At 48.0% G+C, this 16,807-nt stretch overlaps 6 protein-coding genes across 6 annotated transcripts; 1 reads left to right on the forward strand and 5 right to left on the reverse strand.

Annotated features, from left to right (window-relative positions):
• Positions 1-179: 179 nt before the first annotated feature.
• On the reverse strand, positions 180-2,175 carry FOIG_05358 (uncharacterized protein; the record flags this gene model as incomplete). Its single annotated transcript, XM_031203927.1, has 4 exons — positions 180-1,133; positions 1,186-1,720; positions 1,775-2,076; positions 2,127-2,175. The coding sequence occupies 4 exons, from the start codon at positions 2,173-2,175 to the stop codon at positions 280-282; spliced, it is 1,740 nt and encodes a 579-aa protein (XP_031065756.1). The 3' UTR covers positions 180-279.
• Positions 2,176-2,380: 205 nt separating this feature from the next.
• Positions 2,381-5,935, forward strand: FOIG_05359 (uncharacterized protein). The gene is made up of 3 exons (XM_031203928.1): positions 2,381-4,408; positions 4,456-4,645; positions 4,701-5,935. The coding sequence occupies exons 1-3, from the start codon at positions 2,450-2,452 to the stop codon at positions 5,585-5,587; spliced, it is 3,036 nt and encodes a 1,011-aa protein (XP_031065757.1). The 5' UTR covers positions 2,381-2,449; the 3' UTR covers positions 5,588-5,935.
• FOIG_05360 (uncharacterized protein) lies at positions 5,908-7,730 on the reverse strand (the record flags this gene model as incomplete). The annotated part of the gene is made up of 4 exons (XM_031203929.1): positions 7,437-7,730; positions 6,870-7,385; positions 6,630-6,821; positions 5,908-6,579 (listed from the first exon to the last, which is right to left on the reverse strand). The coding sequence occupies exons 1-4, from the start codon at positions 7,617-7,619 to the stop codon at positions 5,908-5,910; spliced, it is 1,563 nt and encodes a 520-aa protein (XP_031065758.1). The 5' UTR covers positions 7,620-7,730.
• A 386-nt stretch (positions 7,731-8,116) lies between these two features.
• On the reverse strand, positions 8,117-10,269 carry FOIG_05361 (uncharacterized protein). The gene is made up of 2 exons (XM_031203930.1): positions 10,154-10,269; positions 8,117-10,100 (listed from the first exon to the last, which is right to left on the reverse strand). The coding sequence occupies exons 1-2, from the start codon at positions 10,205-10,207 to the stop codon at positions 8,199-8,201; spliced, it is 1,956 nt and encodes a 651-aa protein (XP_031065759.1). The 5' UTR covers positions 10,208-10,269; the 3' UTR covers positions 8,117-8,198.
• A 648-nt stretch (positions 10,270-10,917) lies between these two features.
• Positions 10,918-13,025, reverse strand: FOIG_05362 (uncharacterized protein; the record flags this gene model as incomplete). The annotated part of the gene is made up of 3 exons (XM_031203931.1): positions 10,918-11,145; positions 11,210-12,796; positions 12,849-13,025. The coding sequence occupies 3 exons, from the start codon at positions 13,023-13,025 to the stop codon at positions 10,918-10,920; spliced, it is 1,992 nt and encodes a 663-aa protein (XP_031065760.1).
• A 2,035-nt stretch (positions 13,026-15,060) lies between these two features.
• On the reverse strand, positions 15,061-16,745 carry FOIG_05363 (uncharacterized protein; the record flags this gene model as incomplete). Its single annotated transcript, XM_031203932.1, has 5 exons — positions 15,061-15,121; positions 15,172-15,339; positions 15,395-16,271; positions 16,327-16,391; positions 16,489-16,745. 5 exons carry the CDS (start codon positions 16,743-16,745, stop codon positions 15,061-15,063), a joined length of 1,428 nt encoding a protein of 475 aa, XP_031065761.1.
• Positions 16,746-16,807: the final 62 nt, after the last annotated feature.

Below are 16,807 nucleotides of genomic sequence, written 5' to 3' on the forward strand. Positions count from 1 at the left end.
AAAGTAGCCTGCCTTGGCTGAGTCACTTCACCGAACCAATTGCAACTGTGCCGCGTGAGCACTGCAAGATAGAGTCAGCTTGACTATGAACACGATGTAGCAGGCAGTGAGAGAATGAATTTCTCGTATTGCATAATAAGAGTTGAAGCTTAATATTTATTGACTCATATACTTGTATTTGAGTCATGACATTGCGCCTCGCGTCAGATCTTATCACTTTACCTATTCTGTTTGTATCATCTGCAGGTGCTTAATCCAAGGTTATTATTGCTGCTTTAATTATACCTTTGCTCTCTGTCTTGGTAGAATCCGTGTATGAACGGCTGTCCGCATTCTTCTGCCCTGCAGTCCTTTAGTTCCAGATATCTTAACTGGGACAAGATGATCATAAATTTCCCTCGGGATCAAGCTCATCCAGTTATAGTCATAGACAAGCAAAATAATCTTGACTTTTGTTCGCGATCTCTTGTGTGATCCCTTGTTGCTCAGCTCTTTTAGCATCTCGTTGAGTTGGTAGATCAAGCTGACTTGGCCAGATCCTTTCGGACCAGGACTCACTGTTGCAAGATCAACGATGATATAAATCTGCCCTCCCAAGTCTTGAATGATTAACTTGAAGAATGTGAGCCAATCTTGACTAGTTTTGGCCTCCTCGAGTTGCGAATGTCGTAACGACATTTGCTTTTCTGTCGTAACTGTTCCCTCAACTTGCAACGCTTGATACGTCAGATATCTCACCAAATCCGCTGGACTTAGCATTGCATTGGGGCTCGTCTTGTTTGCACTACCCAAAACCCAAAGCGCTGGTATGCTCATCATGGTAACTGCTTGAATGATATCTATTGCGAAATCCTGGATCGCCCAGCGGGTCGTGAAGCTGCCTCTGATGATGGTGAGGGAAGAATGTGGACAAGAGGACCATCTGGCGAGTTTTGGAGACAACCAGAACTCATTGGTGGATATTGCTGCTCCTCTACCCGACGCCCGTCGATTGCGAAGGAATAGGTGGTGTTTATACAAGGACTTGGGATCTTCAAGGCTCTGAGAGAAGGTTGCCAATGCTTGGGATAACTGCAGAGAGGAGAGCTTTTGGTTGGTATCCAGTTGCGCACTTGTCTGAATAGAGTGAAAAGCTGGATACACGTCAGCAAAAAGACCTTGAACTCATTTTGGAATGTCACATACTCTCTATCTTTGTTAACAAGTCGTTAATTGTCAACCCAGAAGCCTCGAGCCACTGCATGATCAAGTCGAGCTTCCTGCCATGGTCTCGACTAGAAATCTCCAATCTCGAAATAGCGCAATTGAGGCCATCTATTTGTGCTTGCCTAGTCTTCTCACTGGTCTGCAAACTTAAGATGATTTCGTTGAGCTTCGATGACTGGGTGTTATGCATAACTCGAAGCTCAGTCTGTGACCCCACGGTCGCAAGTTCGTTGATGTTGTCCGTGCAAGTGCCTATCCTCTGTAAGAGATCGCTGTATCGCAACTCGTGTGGTCTTGTGAAGCTGTGGTAAACATGTTTGAATTTTGACTCATTGCACCATGAGTGAGCTATTAGTAAAAACTCCATGATGCAAGAGTAGAGGCTTTCGATGGCTAGCTTCATGTTCTTGGTCGGATACAGGGCGGATAGATGTTCGATGCGTGGAAGACGCTGGGCCACCTCATAAAGTGATTTCGACAGTAATTTGAGTGTCTCGCCATGATTGACCACGCTCTAGTATAGGATGGTGAGATATCGGGGTTCAGCACGAAGACTAAGCCAACTTACGATAAACATCACCTTCATCAGTCCCCAGGCCAAGGAGACGTATTCAGGATGATGCTGAACAAAGACATCGAGTACTTGACCATAATGGCATATTGATTCAGAAGCTTTTTGCAGCCATTTCCGTGTTTTAGAGGCTTCGCTCTTAGCTTCGTACTTTGCGAAAGCATCGCTGACTGCCTTTTCAACGTCTTGTAACGACGACTTCTTCCCCAAAAGAGCCTTCTCGTCACCGCTCAACGAGTTGCTCTGTTCAAAGTGTTTCTTAACCGACTTGAAGGCCTCTTGCGCTATACCCGCTTTATCTGACGGAGTAAGCTTGTATGAAGTGTTTCATTGGCCAGTGATTGCTTACTCGCATCATCGCCCTTATACCATGACTGAAAGACGAGGTCGACGGACATCACGATAGAGGATGTTGAATGAGTGCTGATAAGACTATTCTTTCTCGGAAGCTATTCGACTTGAGTCTCAGAGGCCAACAACGGAAGAAGAGAGGAGGCGCTGAAGGCTGAGCAATCACGAGGCATAATCAAGATGACACCCTGCAGCTTCATGCATACACCCTTGTCAGGCGCTTTTGCGGCTGAGCTTCAACTCCTCAGCCTGATTCATTCTCACCTCAACACCTCCTCATTTCATCTCATAATCAGTTTATCTCCAAAAACCTAACAAATCATGGACTCACCAACAAGAAGCGTATCGCCTGGCCCAAAGAACAGGAAGGATAAGGATGATGATAAGGATGATAGTGAAGAAGAAGACATCCATAAGCAGCTTAGCCGACTTCTGAGAAGAGAGGGTAATCTGTTCGCGAGACCCTCAATGTTGGCGATACCTCGGAGACCTCGACCGGCCCCTTCAAACGCTCGGACAAGGAATCCTCCACAAAAGGCCCCAAAAGGAAGAATACCTCCACCGCCTCCCCCCATGGTCCTTCCCAGAACTCCCCGCAATCAAGTGCAGGTGGTGCCACCTCCTCCACCTCCTCCCATTGATCGTTCTCCTATTCCACTGAGTGATTACACAGAACATTATGAACGTGAACGGGTCAACCTTAATCCTCCACCTCCACCGCCTCCTCAGGACTATCAAAACTTACCCCCAGCACCTGCACGGTCACCTTTGCCACCTGTTGTCAAGCCCGCTCAGACACATTACACCATCTCTGAAGACGCTATAGGAGCTAGTAACAGAGATAAGCTTGCAGCAATAGATAATGGACCTATTATGCCAAATGGACCCAATGCCGGTATCAACGGCTTCAACAACAACTTCGCACTACCCACTCCCCCAGCTCCCATACCATATCACTTCAGAGCGTCTGGATCGACTCGAGGCTATCGAATCCCAACCTTTACCAAGGCCAACAAAGATCAAACAGAAGCACAGGCAAAGCTTTCAGAGCCAAACGACACTGGACTTCAGCATGAAAGTGAGCCATCAAATGTGGGAGAGACAACCGAGGCTCATGGACTTTCTCAAATACAGGAGGAGGGATCTCATGACTCTACCGAGGTTGTTGGAGAGGATATTACTTCCCACCAGATTCTCGTCGATGAGAACACATTGCAGGCATTAATCCAACGTGTTGAGGAGTTGGAAGAAGAAAATGCCACCCTTCGAGAAGACGCGGACAACGCCTCCACTGTTCCCATGGAATTGCCTGCCAAAGTTCAGCTCTTCTATTGCCTAGAAAGAATCGAGCTCGATGACGACAGTGTCGACGAAAGAAGTCGGACAGTTTATCTTTCTCCTCCTGAATGGGTAGTATTTGGCGATGATGTCGACCTCAGGGGCCGATTCCCAATCACAGACCCCGGTGACTACGCTGAAGAACAAGGCGCATCACTCATTGTTTACAAGTATTACTCGGTGGACTACCAATACGACGCGGTAAATGCAGCCAAGAGAGCAAAGCAACCGCTTCCCGAACCAGAACCAGCCAGCCAGGATGTCGTTTTAGTGACGGAAGAAATGGTTGAGGCAGTTGAAGCCTTATTCGACCTCTTCCCCTCATTCAGCGACGACTTTCCGTATGTCTACGAGATGGGCAGTTTGAAAGACCCTCATCTCTGGTGGTATCACTGCCGAACTAGCTTCAAGATGGAAGCCTTGTCAGAGAGACACGCCCAATTAGTTGGACTTCTCGTTGAATGGATCGAAAGTAACTTCGCACCGCTTTACGATCAGATCGACGATCAATTCAAGAGAGGAAAAGTCTCAAGTGATTCCATTGAGTTCTTGATACGGCCAGGAGATACGCTCGTCGCAGACAAGAATGGCAGATATAGTGGGCGCGTTGCTACCACTCGACCGGCCCCTCACAAACAGAAGAAGAAAACGGATGATTCAGATAAGGACCAAGATAAACAGGGCACACACACGTGGATTGTGGAAACACGTTCTTACGGATATGCAGGAAAGTTCTTTGCAGTTGATAAAGAGCTGTTCATCGACTTTCCACCCAAATACAGAGGTGGGGAGATCAACATCACGGATCTCAACGTTATACCATTGTCATATGCAAAGCCGAAGGTAAAAGAAATACTTAGGCAGCGAGGCAAGAGGTTTTGGAAGTTGCGCGAGAAAACTCTCATCTCATATGAAGGCAGTGATTCTGATAGGATACAAGCGGTAAGTAGGCCTCACTCAGGCTGGCGCATTGTACTGAAACCCAGTAGGGACAACGTTTTATGGTGGACTTTGATACCTATAAGGAACTCCATCCAGGAAGCAGTTACATGAGACAAGAAGGTTATATATCAGGCCGAAAACCCAACTTGCCCAAGGATGGAAGCGAGCCTGAGGAGCCAGAGATTTACTTGTTCCCGAAATTGATTCCGGGGTTTGACTTGCGGCGTAAGAAATGGGGTAAGTAACTTTCCTAGAACAATTCCTTGAACCTGATATACTCATTGAAACGCAGTTGATCTCGAGGTCGATCGAATTCGAGACGTCAGTTGGAACAAGGAGGCTTTCAAAAGTCTCGTAGCAGACGAAGCTATGAAGGAGCTTGTGCTAGCTCTAGTGACTAACCAACTCGACGCCGAGAAAAACACAGATCTTATCGAAAGCAAAGGAAGTGGTCTCATCATGCTCCTACACGGGTCGCCAGGAACAGGCAAGACATTTACAGCCGAGTCCGTGGCCGAAATAGCCAAGAAGCCTTTATATCCAGTTACGTGCGGAGATATCGGCACTGAACCTGCAGACGTGGAGAAGTATCTCGAATCTGTGTTTCATCTAGGGAAGGTCTGGGACTGTGTTGTCCTTCTTGATGAAGCAGAGGTCTTTCTTGAACAGCGTACTTTGCAAGATTTGAAGAGAAATGCCTTGGTGTCAGTATTCCTTCGAGCTTTGGAGTACTATGAGGGTATTCTCATCTTAACAACTAACCGCGTGGGGACATTTGACGAGGCCTTCAAATCACGTATCCAGCTGGCTCTACGGTACGAGAAGTTGAAGGACTACCAGCGACTGCAAATCTGGAAGAACTTCCTAGTAAGGTTGAAGAGTCTAGGTGAGGAAGAAAGTATCGACTTTGATGATATTGAGTTGTATCTGGAAGAGTTGGCAAAGTATCCTATGAACGGACGACAAATTCGTAATTCTATTACAACGGGGCGACAGTTGGCCAAGTATAAGAGGAAGAAGATGACGTTTGCGCATTTGAAGAGAGCGATTGATGTTGCGGATAAGTTTGATAGGTATTTGGCTGATGTTCAGGAGGGCGATATGGAGGAGTTTAGTGGGAGGGGGGAGAATGGGCGATATACACCTGAGTATCTTGCCAGGGCTGATCAAATCCGATGAGCACACATAGGGAGACATGCTGACATGGAAAGGGCATTTGAAATGTTTTTGGAGTCGAACATTACAGCCATCATGGGAATTGGAGGCGACTATGACCCCTTTACACGAACAAGTCGCAGGAAACCCGTGTCTATGGACGCCGGGATCCTCGGCAAGTCTGCTATGTTCACACTTTCACGACGTTAATTCTCAGGAAGAAAGCAGACCCTGGTCACTCTGGTGACATTACGATTGATGATAACTACAAGTATATACAAGATAACAGGGGACGATGCCCATTGAAAACATGAGAAACGATCCCAAACTCCAAAACTTCCATCCTACTTGCTGAGGCCATCGGATTCTGGTGGTCCCTTGTACACATGTCTCGCGTGCACAACGTACCAAACTGCCGACATCGCCATAAAGCCAAAGAACACAACGACGGCGTAGTTCATAGTCACAGCATTAACAGGAATGGCAACAGGCATAGAGAAAAGAATCATCTCAAAGCAAATCCAGGCTAGTGCGAAAACGTTGATGACCCAACCAAGTTGCTTGCCGAAAGTCCAAGGCGCAGTGTTGACTCCAGCTCGATTAGTGAGCATGGATAGTAGAATAGGAATACCATACGAGCTAGCGAGACCGATGACACCGACAGCGATAAAAGCGTTGAAGGCAGAGCTTGAACCAAGGTAGATAAGACCCAAAAGCATCTCGATGACAGTCGTAAGGAGAAGAGCCATAATGGGTGTTCCGTGTCGCTTGCTGACTTTTGACCAGACTCTTGAGAGGGGAATAGCTTCGTCGCGTGCGAAAGCCCATGTTGTTCGTGAGGCGGCGACTGTGATGGAGATGGAGCAGAAGAGGGTCACAATGAGGACCAGTGCGGTAAGGGCGATTCCGCCGGCTTGGGTGCCCATTACTCGGTAGAAGATCATGGGGAGGACCTGGCCTAGTGGTGCTGCAAGGAGGTCTTCTAGAGGGGGGAGAGTTGCGCAGATGGGGATGATCTGGTGATTGTTAGTTAATTGATGTGAAAGAGAGGATAGATGTGGCTTACGAAGAACAAGCCTGCAATGCCGCCGACGGGGACGCAGAGGGCGAGAGCTCTTGGGAGCTTGACTGTAACATCGCCGCATTCCTCAGCCATGGATGTGATCATGCCGATGGCGGAGAACGTGTAAGCAGATGGAAGAGCGCCGATCCAGAAACCAAAATCTCCCCAGCCTGACAGATTGGGATCAAAGTTGCCCTTAGTTGGTTAGTAAACAAGCGACTGATCGGGGAATGCCGGACTTACGAGTGTGTAACTTGCCGAATGTCTGCCCTCCTCTGCCTTAGTTGACAGACAAACACAAACGATGAAGATGGTAATAGCAGTGAAAGCTGCACAAAAAGTATCCACGGTAGGCAGGAATTTGTTGCCAAATGCGACAATGAAGAACGTAAACACACAAAGTCCGTAGAAGATCAACACGAGCTTCCACGGCTGCCAGTCGTACTCGGGCAAGAAGATACTAATACCTCCAGCGAGAAGAGAAGCAAAGCCAAAGTTGACGGATAAAGTGATGGTCCAATTTCCCACAAGCCATGTCCAGCCAGTGATGAAAGACAGGACAGTTCTGTACTTTGGCGATGCGATTTGGAAAGACCAGTAATAGGGACCAGCGGATGTAGGCCATCGAGCAGCAAGTTCGCCTAGTGAGATAGCGATGCACTCGTCGAGAATACAGACGATGATCCAGCCGAGAAACATGGTTAGTTGGCCACCGCCGTAGACGGAGTTGATAAGCGGTGCGCCGAAGCCATAGGGGATCTATCATCAATTAGCCACTGTATACAATTGAAGGAATTGCGCGAGACTTACAGCAGCAATTGCTAATGATTGGAAAAGAAGTGTAAACATTGACCGATTACGCTTGAGTTCGGGCTTGTACCCAAGGGCCGTCAGGTCCGCAGCATCGCCAGCATCACCAACAGCATGATCATAGTTCTTAGCCTGCTCATGATCACTCCCCTTTTCTGATACACCTTTCTCCGCGTGATTCATATTGACGGCAACAATAAAGAAACAACTAGGTATGATGAAGTAGGGGGAATTGAGGTTGACGTTGACATGTAACGTGCGGCGAAAGCATTGTATTATAAACCAGACACACTCACACACACACACCCTTATCAGAAATTAAACCTTCTGTGACGCCTACTACACGGTGATATCACGAGCATCCCCCCCTTCCCCAGATTCTAATTCTAGCCGGGACATTTTTTCCTAGAATGTGTTAGTGTGGTGTAGCTATCGTGGGAGGTGGTTTACCCCGCGCGCAGACCAATCCACTGGGTTTTTACACGGTAACTCAACCCTGATAAGGAATGGTCTGTGTCGGTGACAAGATAAGAAATCCCAGCAACTGTGTAACTGTGTCTCTGATGGTGGGTGCAGCTGAACGGAATGTGGCTGCCAAGACGGGAAGTTCGATTGACCATCACAGGGATCCTGGAGTGATGTGCCGGTGGTTGGGGAACATGATATGAGTCTACTGCCTGCGAGAGTAAAGGAGAGGGACTTGCTATTGGAATTGGGTATCGAACTAAGCAATTAAACATAGAGCTACGTTTGGCCTCAAATCTAACCAAATACAGTCTCGTACTTTAAATCATCCATAACATCAAGCCAATGAATAGACCCCGGCACGATTTCACAATCATAATACGACCACACAGCCTGCAGTAACTCCCGTAGCACAACAATAGGCCCAGCAGCTGGACCATTGCCAAACCCTTTGAGCCTCTCGGCGATAAACTCACGCGCCAAGTTCACGTCTGTAAAATGTTTTTGGTTAGAGCCCTCACTCAGTAAGCACTCCTCGGAGGTGGCGTCTAGGAGCTCTAATTGCGGTGGCTTCTCCTCAGCGCATACCGTCTTACACCGCAATCCTGAGCCGACTCCGAGACAGAGCAAGGGTTGCAGACACCGGATCGACGAGGCAGGGATGTTGGACAAGAGGCCTGTGATGTGAAGCGCGAGGGACGTGGGCCATGTAACTTGTGTTACACTCCCGTTAATCCTCTCGGGAAGTCTTCTTGACACAAGATCTGGAAATGTTTGGTACAGCTGTAATAATGAACAGAGTCGGAAAACTTCTGCAGCGTGATGTAAATCGAGGTTAATTTGGCCCTTGTTCGTATAAGCATCTGCCGCGTCGCTGATAAGCTTTGGCACTTGCACGGACAAGAGTGTCTCTTCGAGGATTTGCGCTTCGTTAATGTCGATCATTGTCTGCCACATAACCTCATACGTCGGTGCAGTGCAATTCCGCCAGGTATCTCGCGATCTGCGACAGAGCGACATGGACTTTCCAAACAAAGCAATTATTTTGGGCGGAACACCAGTCCAAGGATGAAGGACAAAGTCATATGGTGGATACGTCGCTGGTGTCCATTCTGTAAGCGTACTGATGTCGTCCTTCGTGCTTGTCACGATACTGCGGACGGATTCTTCGTAGATAAGGCATTCTTTGAAGAAGCCAACTAGACTTTGATCTTGTTTTGAGAGGTGTTCGGATCGCATTTCGAGTAGGGCTAGTATCACGCGTACGTGTCGTAGATATTGCAGGCCAAGTTGTTTGTGGTCCATCCAGCACAGCGATGAGCTCAGACAGAACAGTGATATGATAAGCGCGTGAGGTATCGTGGTAACACTATTCGGCGACTCGAAAAGATCTTTGAGTTCCTGAATTATAGCCTCGGTTGCTATTCGTGGGGCCGATGCAGCGATTTCTTGGATCTGAGGTTGTCGTCGTGTGAGAGAAGCAGCTGCCATGCTTTGAAGCGAGTAGAATAAAGGTCTTGAGGAGCCCCAAAGGGAGGATCCTAACCGCCGGAAAGGGTTGGTAGGGGAGTCATATGCTGCCCATGAACCGCAGACAGATTTGAACCAGAGCTCAATTAAGAATGTTGATGGCTCAGAGATGGTTGTTGGAGTATTCATTGCTTTATAGCATGATGAGCGTCGTCTGTAGAGAGCGATGGCTTGATCCTCGGTTTCTTCGGGGGTCTTCGGCGTTGGCTCTTGGGGCAATAATATGAGAGGCATGTTGTTTGAAGGCGACGTATTGCCCGCGACGTTAGGTGGTATCAATGTTGAACGCCTTCGAGAACTGCTGCATGGCTGGCCACAATTCGTAGCTGCATTGGCTGTACTCTTAATGTCCTCGGCTTCTTGACATACAAGATTTGAGTCGGCAGGCAAATATTCAGGAACCGACGGCACCGTAGCAGGACTTGAAGCTTGTTGCGAAGTGGTAGACGACCGTCTGCTCTGAGGTGGAGATACCGTCACATCAGAACCGCGACGTTGAACCGACTCAGATGCAGCAAAGATGAGTTGATTGAAACCAGGAGGATCACTCGTCTTGTCCTTTCGCCGCTCATATTTGGTGGACCACTTGAGAGTTTGCTGATACCCCGGACAAGTAATCTTCCTCGCAATGCAATTATTACAGCCAGGCCTGCTTTCGTCACACTTGAGCTACAGATCACAGCATTAGTGAGAATAGGGTAAGCTGATCCGGATATACTTACCCTTTTGCTCTTACAGGCCCTGCAGCCAGAGCGGGACTTTGCTTGACCTTTCATATTGCCATTACATGAAGAAAAAGCTAAGATGAGAGAGCTCCACGAGGTCTGCTACGTAAAAGGCTGTTGACCAGCTGCTCTTGGCGTGTATCCACCCCCGGATTTCACATCCTGGCATGTGCCGAGGAGCCAATAGGAGGGGAACCGTTGGCGATGAAGATCGGCGTGGCTCGTGAGAATGAAGCTATACCCAAACAAGATAAAAAGTCCCTGCTGCTATCTACGGGACGGGCGGGGTTGTCTATCTCGCTGATAGGAATGCAGTGATCATGAGGACACTGAGATAGGACTTTGATAACTGATTGTTACGCGTTAAGTTGGTCATGGCGTGTCGAGCTACCCTGAATGGTAAAGTTACCCTCTCGATTCTTGGCTTTGTATGATAGTGACCACACTGTCGGATATCGGTTGGGCTTATCTTGGCACACCCAATTCGCAGACGTCAACAGTCAACTAATGCAACTTAACAGCACGTGGTTGTCTCGAGTGTCATTGTTGCGCCATAAGAAGTGAAGACCAAGATCTCTGTAATCATTGGTTCTTCCGTATCTGAAAATGTAATATCTGAATCGTTTTGTAACAAGAAATACACATTACAATGATGACCGGTCCGTATACTCCAGTCTGTTTTCAACCACTCAATATCGAATCAAACCAAACCCACCACTCAAAAAAATATGTAGAAGATAATGCAGAGGTATTTACCAGCCTCAGTGTGTGCCCCGACCACCAACAGCATCACCATCCTTCTCGTTAACACCCCTGACAACTTCACGCGTCTTACCCCACTTGAAGTCATCAGAGTGAAACAGAGAATAAACCAGAATAATAATGTTCATAAAAGGCGATGTGAAGAGATGCATGACATAGCCTGCGAAATACTGCGCGCGCTCGAGGTTGTTGCGCGGAAGCCAGAAGCCAATGCAAAAAGAGTAAAGCTGCAAAGATGTTAGCCAAGCTTTCTTGGCGTGAGATTTGCTGCAGGGGTAGAGTGCGACTTACATAGCGGAAGAACAACACGCAGATGAGACCGAGGAACACGGGGTCCTGCATCACCTCGCTACCTCGTTTGGCGAAGACGATGAGGAGTTCGACAAAGGCTGCGATTATGAAAGGGGTGATTGCCCAGGTAATGACGGCGATGAGACTCTGGAGACGCTCGATGAGGATGATGCCGGGGCGGAAGATCATGACGAATTCGTTGGATATACTACCTAAAGCCCAACGCTTGCGCTGGGAGAGGAAGACTTTCCAGTCTTGGGGAACGATTGTCATGGCTTTGGCGCGGAGGGCTTGGGCGGTTTGCTTGCCGGGGAAGAGACTGAAGATGATGGAGGCGTGAATACTGTCTTCGGAGTAATTACCCATGATGTGCTGTGTCATAATATCATTTGGCTTAGGGCAGTATCCAAAGCGCTCCCGAAGAACAGCATCGCCAAAGGTAGCTTCGTCAACACGAATGAGTTGACAACATCCAGGAAGACAATTGACTTTTCCTGTGATGCGAGACTGAAACATGCGTCGAAGGCCTTGAGTTTGGGAATACTCAACAGACTGGTACAGCGACCAGTATCCCCAATTGTGACCATCAAAGTCTACGCAGACATGGCCACAAACACCGACAAGCTTTGGGTTCTTTCGAATCTCCTTGATCATCTCCCAGATACAATATTCATCGAATACTGTATCAGCATCCATACCGCAGAGGTATGTGATATCATCAAGACCAGCATTGATGAAGTTGTTACCGATGTATTCGAAGAGCTCATTGTTGAACATGGTCACGATGTTTTCAGAGCGTTGCTTGAAGTGGTAAATAAGAGAGCGCGCGAAGCAGAGACTGTCGCGTTTGCCCTGGTTGTATCGCTTTCCGACGAATACGTACGGAATACCCTTGTAAAACCCGGTTTGTGTCTTGACAGGCATGAATAAACCGTCTCGGGCACGATATCCGTTTTCGAAGGTTCGAGAGGGACCAGGCTCGAGGATATCTTGGAGAAGATACTCTTGTGTAGTCTTCTCCATGCCCGGCCCACGGACATTTCCATCAACAACGATGAAGATGACACGAGGATGATTGTCGATATTCTTCTGCGCGATAAGCGAATCAAGAGACCTCGTCAACTCCTGATACGTCTCATTATAGCACGGCAGAAGCAGCACCATCTTCTCCGGCTCAGCAGGAACATTCTCCTCCCTCTTCCACCACCCCAAAAGAACATGCGTAATGAACCAATGAAGAATAATGCAAATGCACATAAACGACTGAAGAACAGTGTTTGAGCTCAAGAGGACGAGGAAGAAATAGTACACCTGGTAGTACTTCCAACCAACGTAGATGAGAGCGCCGTTGATTGAGGCGAGACCGATGATGAGACTCCATTTTTGAAGACGGAGCATGCTCTTGGACATTTTTTTGAGCTCTTCTTCGGAGTCCCATCGGAGCTTGGCTTCTTCTTGCATGATGGATGACGTGAAGGAGAGGTTCGATTCGTTGCCGTTGTTGGTGAGCCAGGAGGCGTGGGTTACGCCCGACATTGGGGTTTGGGCGCCAGGATGGAAGCCGCCGTTGATGCCTCGGATAACTGACTATAGCCTGTTAGGACAGAACGTATAGAGTCAAATGTTGGAGGGGACTTACTGAATCTCTGGAAATTGTTCCGCTTGGCCTGAGGGGGATTTGACCGTGGGATGTTGAAGGACCAGATCCACCACCATATGGCAGAGCAGGCATCTTTCCTTTGTGAAAAGACATTGTGTTGCCTGTCTCCGAAGAGGATGATTCCCTGGCGGAACCTGGAGGTACAAGATTGGCCATTGCGATTGTTGACTTGGATCCGTTCGATCAAAAGCGTTAGCTAGAGAATTTAGTATATGCTACGACACAAGCTCAGGATCCTTACAATTCTAGCGAATACTAATCGCAAACCTGGAGCCGAGTTTGTAGACCGAAGCAACAAGAGTAACGAGAGACAAAAGCGAGTGACAAGGTCAAAGACACGATGAAAGAACACCCTTCCAACAAAACCCAAAAGCGAGTGATGAGTCTATCTCCTATCGAACAGAAACCAACATCCAAAGTCGGGGGATATTGAAGCTATAGCAAGATCTCTCCAGCATAGAAGTACCAGTCCCCAAAAACAAATATTACAAAGGCCTCACACTGCCGTCCAGCCTCACCGTTGGTCCTCACGAGCATAACACGACAGCACACGAGAGAGGGGGCGCGGGATCTCCGCTGACCAATGCTTCCATCACGGGAAAGCAATTTTCACAAAAATTGAAAAAGTAATAGTCCTGAAATGGAGACCTTGCATACGCCCGTAGTGCTAAACACGGGTGAAGTGATCAACGGGAGATGCGCAAGATCCTTGATATCAGCTGTGAATACTTGGCCCGTGGCTATTTTTGAAATAGTCTACTGGATAGTAGAAGAGTTTGCTTGGTCAGATGCAGCCAAGGCAGAGGGAAAGTACCTGAGTGTTGGCAATTGGGTTTGTTGTGTCACCCAAATCTCACCCGAACCGTATGGGGCGATTATTTTGGGATGAGGCCTGTGGAATCTCGATGCGTGGATCTTTTACTTGTTGAGATTGTTGAGATTCAATATCAGAGTGGCCTCGATGCATTGGCATGTCACTACAAGAAACAGGGTATGTATATCTGGTATTTCGGATCTTTGCAGAGGGGAGGGAGATCTAGATGTCAGAATACGAAGCTCTCTGCTTGGCAGGGTATGTGACAACTCCACCATTGGAGTCACTTGTATATGTTATTGTGAGAAGAGGAATATGGAATAAGGCATTGTTCGTAAACCGAAGAGTTCCGCAGTGCCATCACGACAACTTCCCCAAGTTGAACTCGCAGTATGACTCAACACCATCCAGAACCTTCTCCCACAACACCTGCAGTGAGATATCGAGATCCCGCTTCAAGCTTAAGCTTAAGTTCACGGCCCAACCCGAACAGACACGGCCGGACCTGCAGTAGCCCACTCATCCACACCACTAAACAAACACATTATACAAAAGCACCATTATATGCAGCCACACCTTTGCCAGCAAACTCAGCACGCAATATGCAAGATTCACTGAGACGATATCCGCAACCCGATTGCCCAGTCATTCACCTACATATCCTAGTCCTTCACCTAAACATCCCGGCCCTTCACCCTGGTATCTACAAACGTATTCCGGCCCTTCAGCACATCCAAGTCTTTCACCTACATATCCCAGTTTCTTCTCAGTACCCTGCCAGCATATCCCGGCCACTGACAACATATCCCCGTTGTGTAACCGTCTACGTCCAGTAGCATTCCGAAATGTTGTGTAACGCTCGGGATGCGGAACCCCACGCCGATCACTATGCGTTGGTTGGTCGTTTGCAAGTTAGGCTTATCCAATGAGAGTTAAGATCTGGTATATGCAGGTCAAGGTGAGGCCATGACGCGTTTCTTGTGGTGATACAGCGGATATAGTCCTAAACTAGCTGCATGGGTTTCTATTTCAGGAGGCTCTGCATGCTTAAATGCACGTTTGATGTTGTGAGACATCAAACTCGTAATTTCAGCAAGAGTGAAAATCTATCTGGAAAAGGTTCCATGCAGCTCATGCTCAGCTGAAAGCATGTGAGATAGATTATCTCAACAAGATTTATTGCAGAATTACCATCAATCAATACCAATTAAGTCTAAATACCAGCTAAAGAGGTCCACACGTGGACAATTAATGATCCTGGAAGGATACAAGAAAGTAAACAAGAATACCCCGACAGCTATCACTGTCTTACCCTCTCCGCAAGTCTCTCCCGTCTGAGTTACAACATTAACATCCTATTGATGGATAAAATGCAACTCAGTTACACTCTCCAAAGCCCCCCTGGCAACCAGCTCCGCAGTGAGCAGCACTATTGCCGCTGTGTACATGTCAGTAAGGTTTGATATCCTGGTCTAGGAGGGTACTTACCAGAACCCGTACTGAGAGCAACAGGTCATGTCACCGTAGTTTCCGCATGATGCCCTGACACCTGGACCACAAAGACCGTTGGTGGTGTCGTGAATGTCACTTCCGGAAGGCGTGCACGACCCAAAGTCTGCATCACAGCCTGTTCCACAGTAGCTTTCACTCGATCCACTAGATAATGTTAGCACGCTTGGAATCTTTACGAATAGAGTGGGTGAAGACGTACCAGTAGCCATACCAGGAACAGCAGCTTCCGAAGGCTGACCCCTGACAAGTGTAGCCTGTGTTGCCGCCACATTGCTGGTCTGGGGAAATTACAAGACGACCAGTGGCAGTGGCTGTGCTCGTTGTCACCGACACGTTGGTGGGAGGGACAGTTCGGGTAGGGGTAGCCGACTCAGTCGATGTGACATCTCGGCCTCTGGAAACAGTTCGGTACCAGTTCTCCCGAGGGTCACCAAGACATTCTCCGACAGTCACAAGCCTGTATCCACGATCTTGGGCAGTGTCGATCATGAAAGCAGTCAAATTGTGAACAGTCTGATCATGGACATCATGTGCCAGAACAATATACTGGTTGTTGTCTGAATCGGACGAGACTCCAGAAGAATAGCGATCCTTGGAGATTTGGATCAGGGCAGGACTATCATTTTCGTAGTCCTTCGTGTCAATGTTCTGGTCTACAACATGGTAGCCAAGTTCAGACATCTCATCCAGGCAACCAGATGCGGCGTTGCACTCGAGGTATGGCGCCCGCATGTAGGTCGGAATCCAACCAAAGAGATTTCGGAAGGCCATCTCATTGTAGATCATCTCAGATCTTCGGATAGTGCTGTTGACCTCGTTGAGATTGCGATGAGTCCAAGTATGGCTGGCAATGTGATGACCTGCAGAGTACATGCGTCTCATCACAGCGGGCCATGGGTTGGACGAGTCATCGATATGTCCCTTGGCCCTGTTGTTGCCCGCCACAAAGAAAGTGGCCTGGACGTCTCTTTCATCCAAAAGATCCAAGAGGTCATTGGTGTAGTCGAGAGGGCCATCATCGAATGTCAGAGCAATCACACCGGGTGTAGTGCAAGTTGTGATGACAGTGCCTGTTTCTTCTGTGAGCATCTAATAATGCAGACGGCCATTAAAGTTGATGCAAAGACATACCATACGGGACATTGCCAAGCTGTGGTCGAGAAATCCCTTCCGTGCTGCTTCCACGAGGCCCGAAACTGGTCTCGATGTCAGCTTCATGTCCGTTACTGCAGTACGAGGACTTGGAAGACACAAGATATTGTCTGTGATTGTCAAGCTTCAGATAGCACTTACAAAGTATCACACGAATCGCTGTACTCAAGCTGGCAAGCAGAACCACCACAAAAGTCTCCGGTTGTTCCGCAGAAGCCACTCTCTGAACAACAGGATCCAGGATTGCACGAACCAATCCCAAGACCACACTCAGCACGTTTCCTCAACTTCGAATCGCGCAATGACAAAGGATCATCAGCTGCAAAGACTGGTCCAGACAGAACAGTCCCTGCATGGAGCAACAGGGAAGCAAGGGTGACGGGAAGGTTGGTCTTCATTTTGAGCGATAGTAATGACACGGAAGCAATATATTTGGAACGAAAGAAGGTAAAATGATGAG

This window comes from Fusarium odoratissimum (assembly GCF_000260195.1).
Source record: "Fusarium odoratissimum NRRL 54006 unplaced genomic scaffold supercont1.7, whole genome shotgun sequence".
NCBI lineage: Eukaryota > Fungi > Ascomycota > Sordariomycetes > Hypocreales > Nectriaceae > Fusarium > Fusarium odoratissimum.

What these genes read in the sequence shown, in the direction of transcription:
- FOIG_05359 (XM_031203928.1), top strand. Translation starts at nt 2,450, where the DNA reads ATGGACTCACCAACAAGAAGCGTATCGCCTGGCCCAAAGAACAGGAAG. An exon ending in ATTCTGATAGGATACAAGCG is followed by an intron (nt 4,409 to 4,455) that starts GTAAGTAGGCCT and finishes GAAACCCAGTAG; the next exon opens with GGACAACGTTTTATGGTGGA. An exon ending in CTTGCGGCGTAAGAAATGGG is followed by an intron (nt 4,646 to 4,700) that starts GTAAGTAACTTT and finishes ATTGAAACGCAG; the next exon opens with TTGATCTCGAGGTCGATCGA.
- FOIG_05361 (XM_031203930.1), bottom strand. Translation starts at nt 10,207, where the DNA reads ATGAAAGGTCAAGCAAAGTCCCGCTCTGGCTGCAGGGCCTGTAAGAGC. An exon ending in GGGCCTGTAAGAGCAAAAGG is followed by an intron (nt 10,101 to 10,153) that starts GTAAGTATATCC and finishes TGTGATCTGTAG; the next exon opens with CTCAAGTGTGACGAAAGCAG.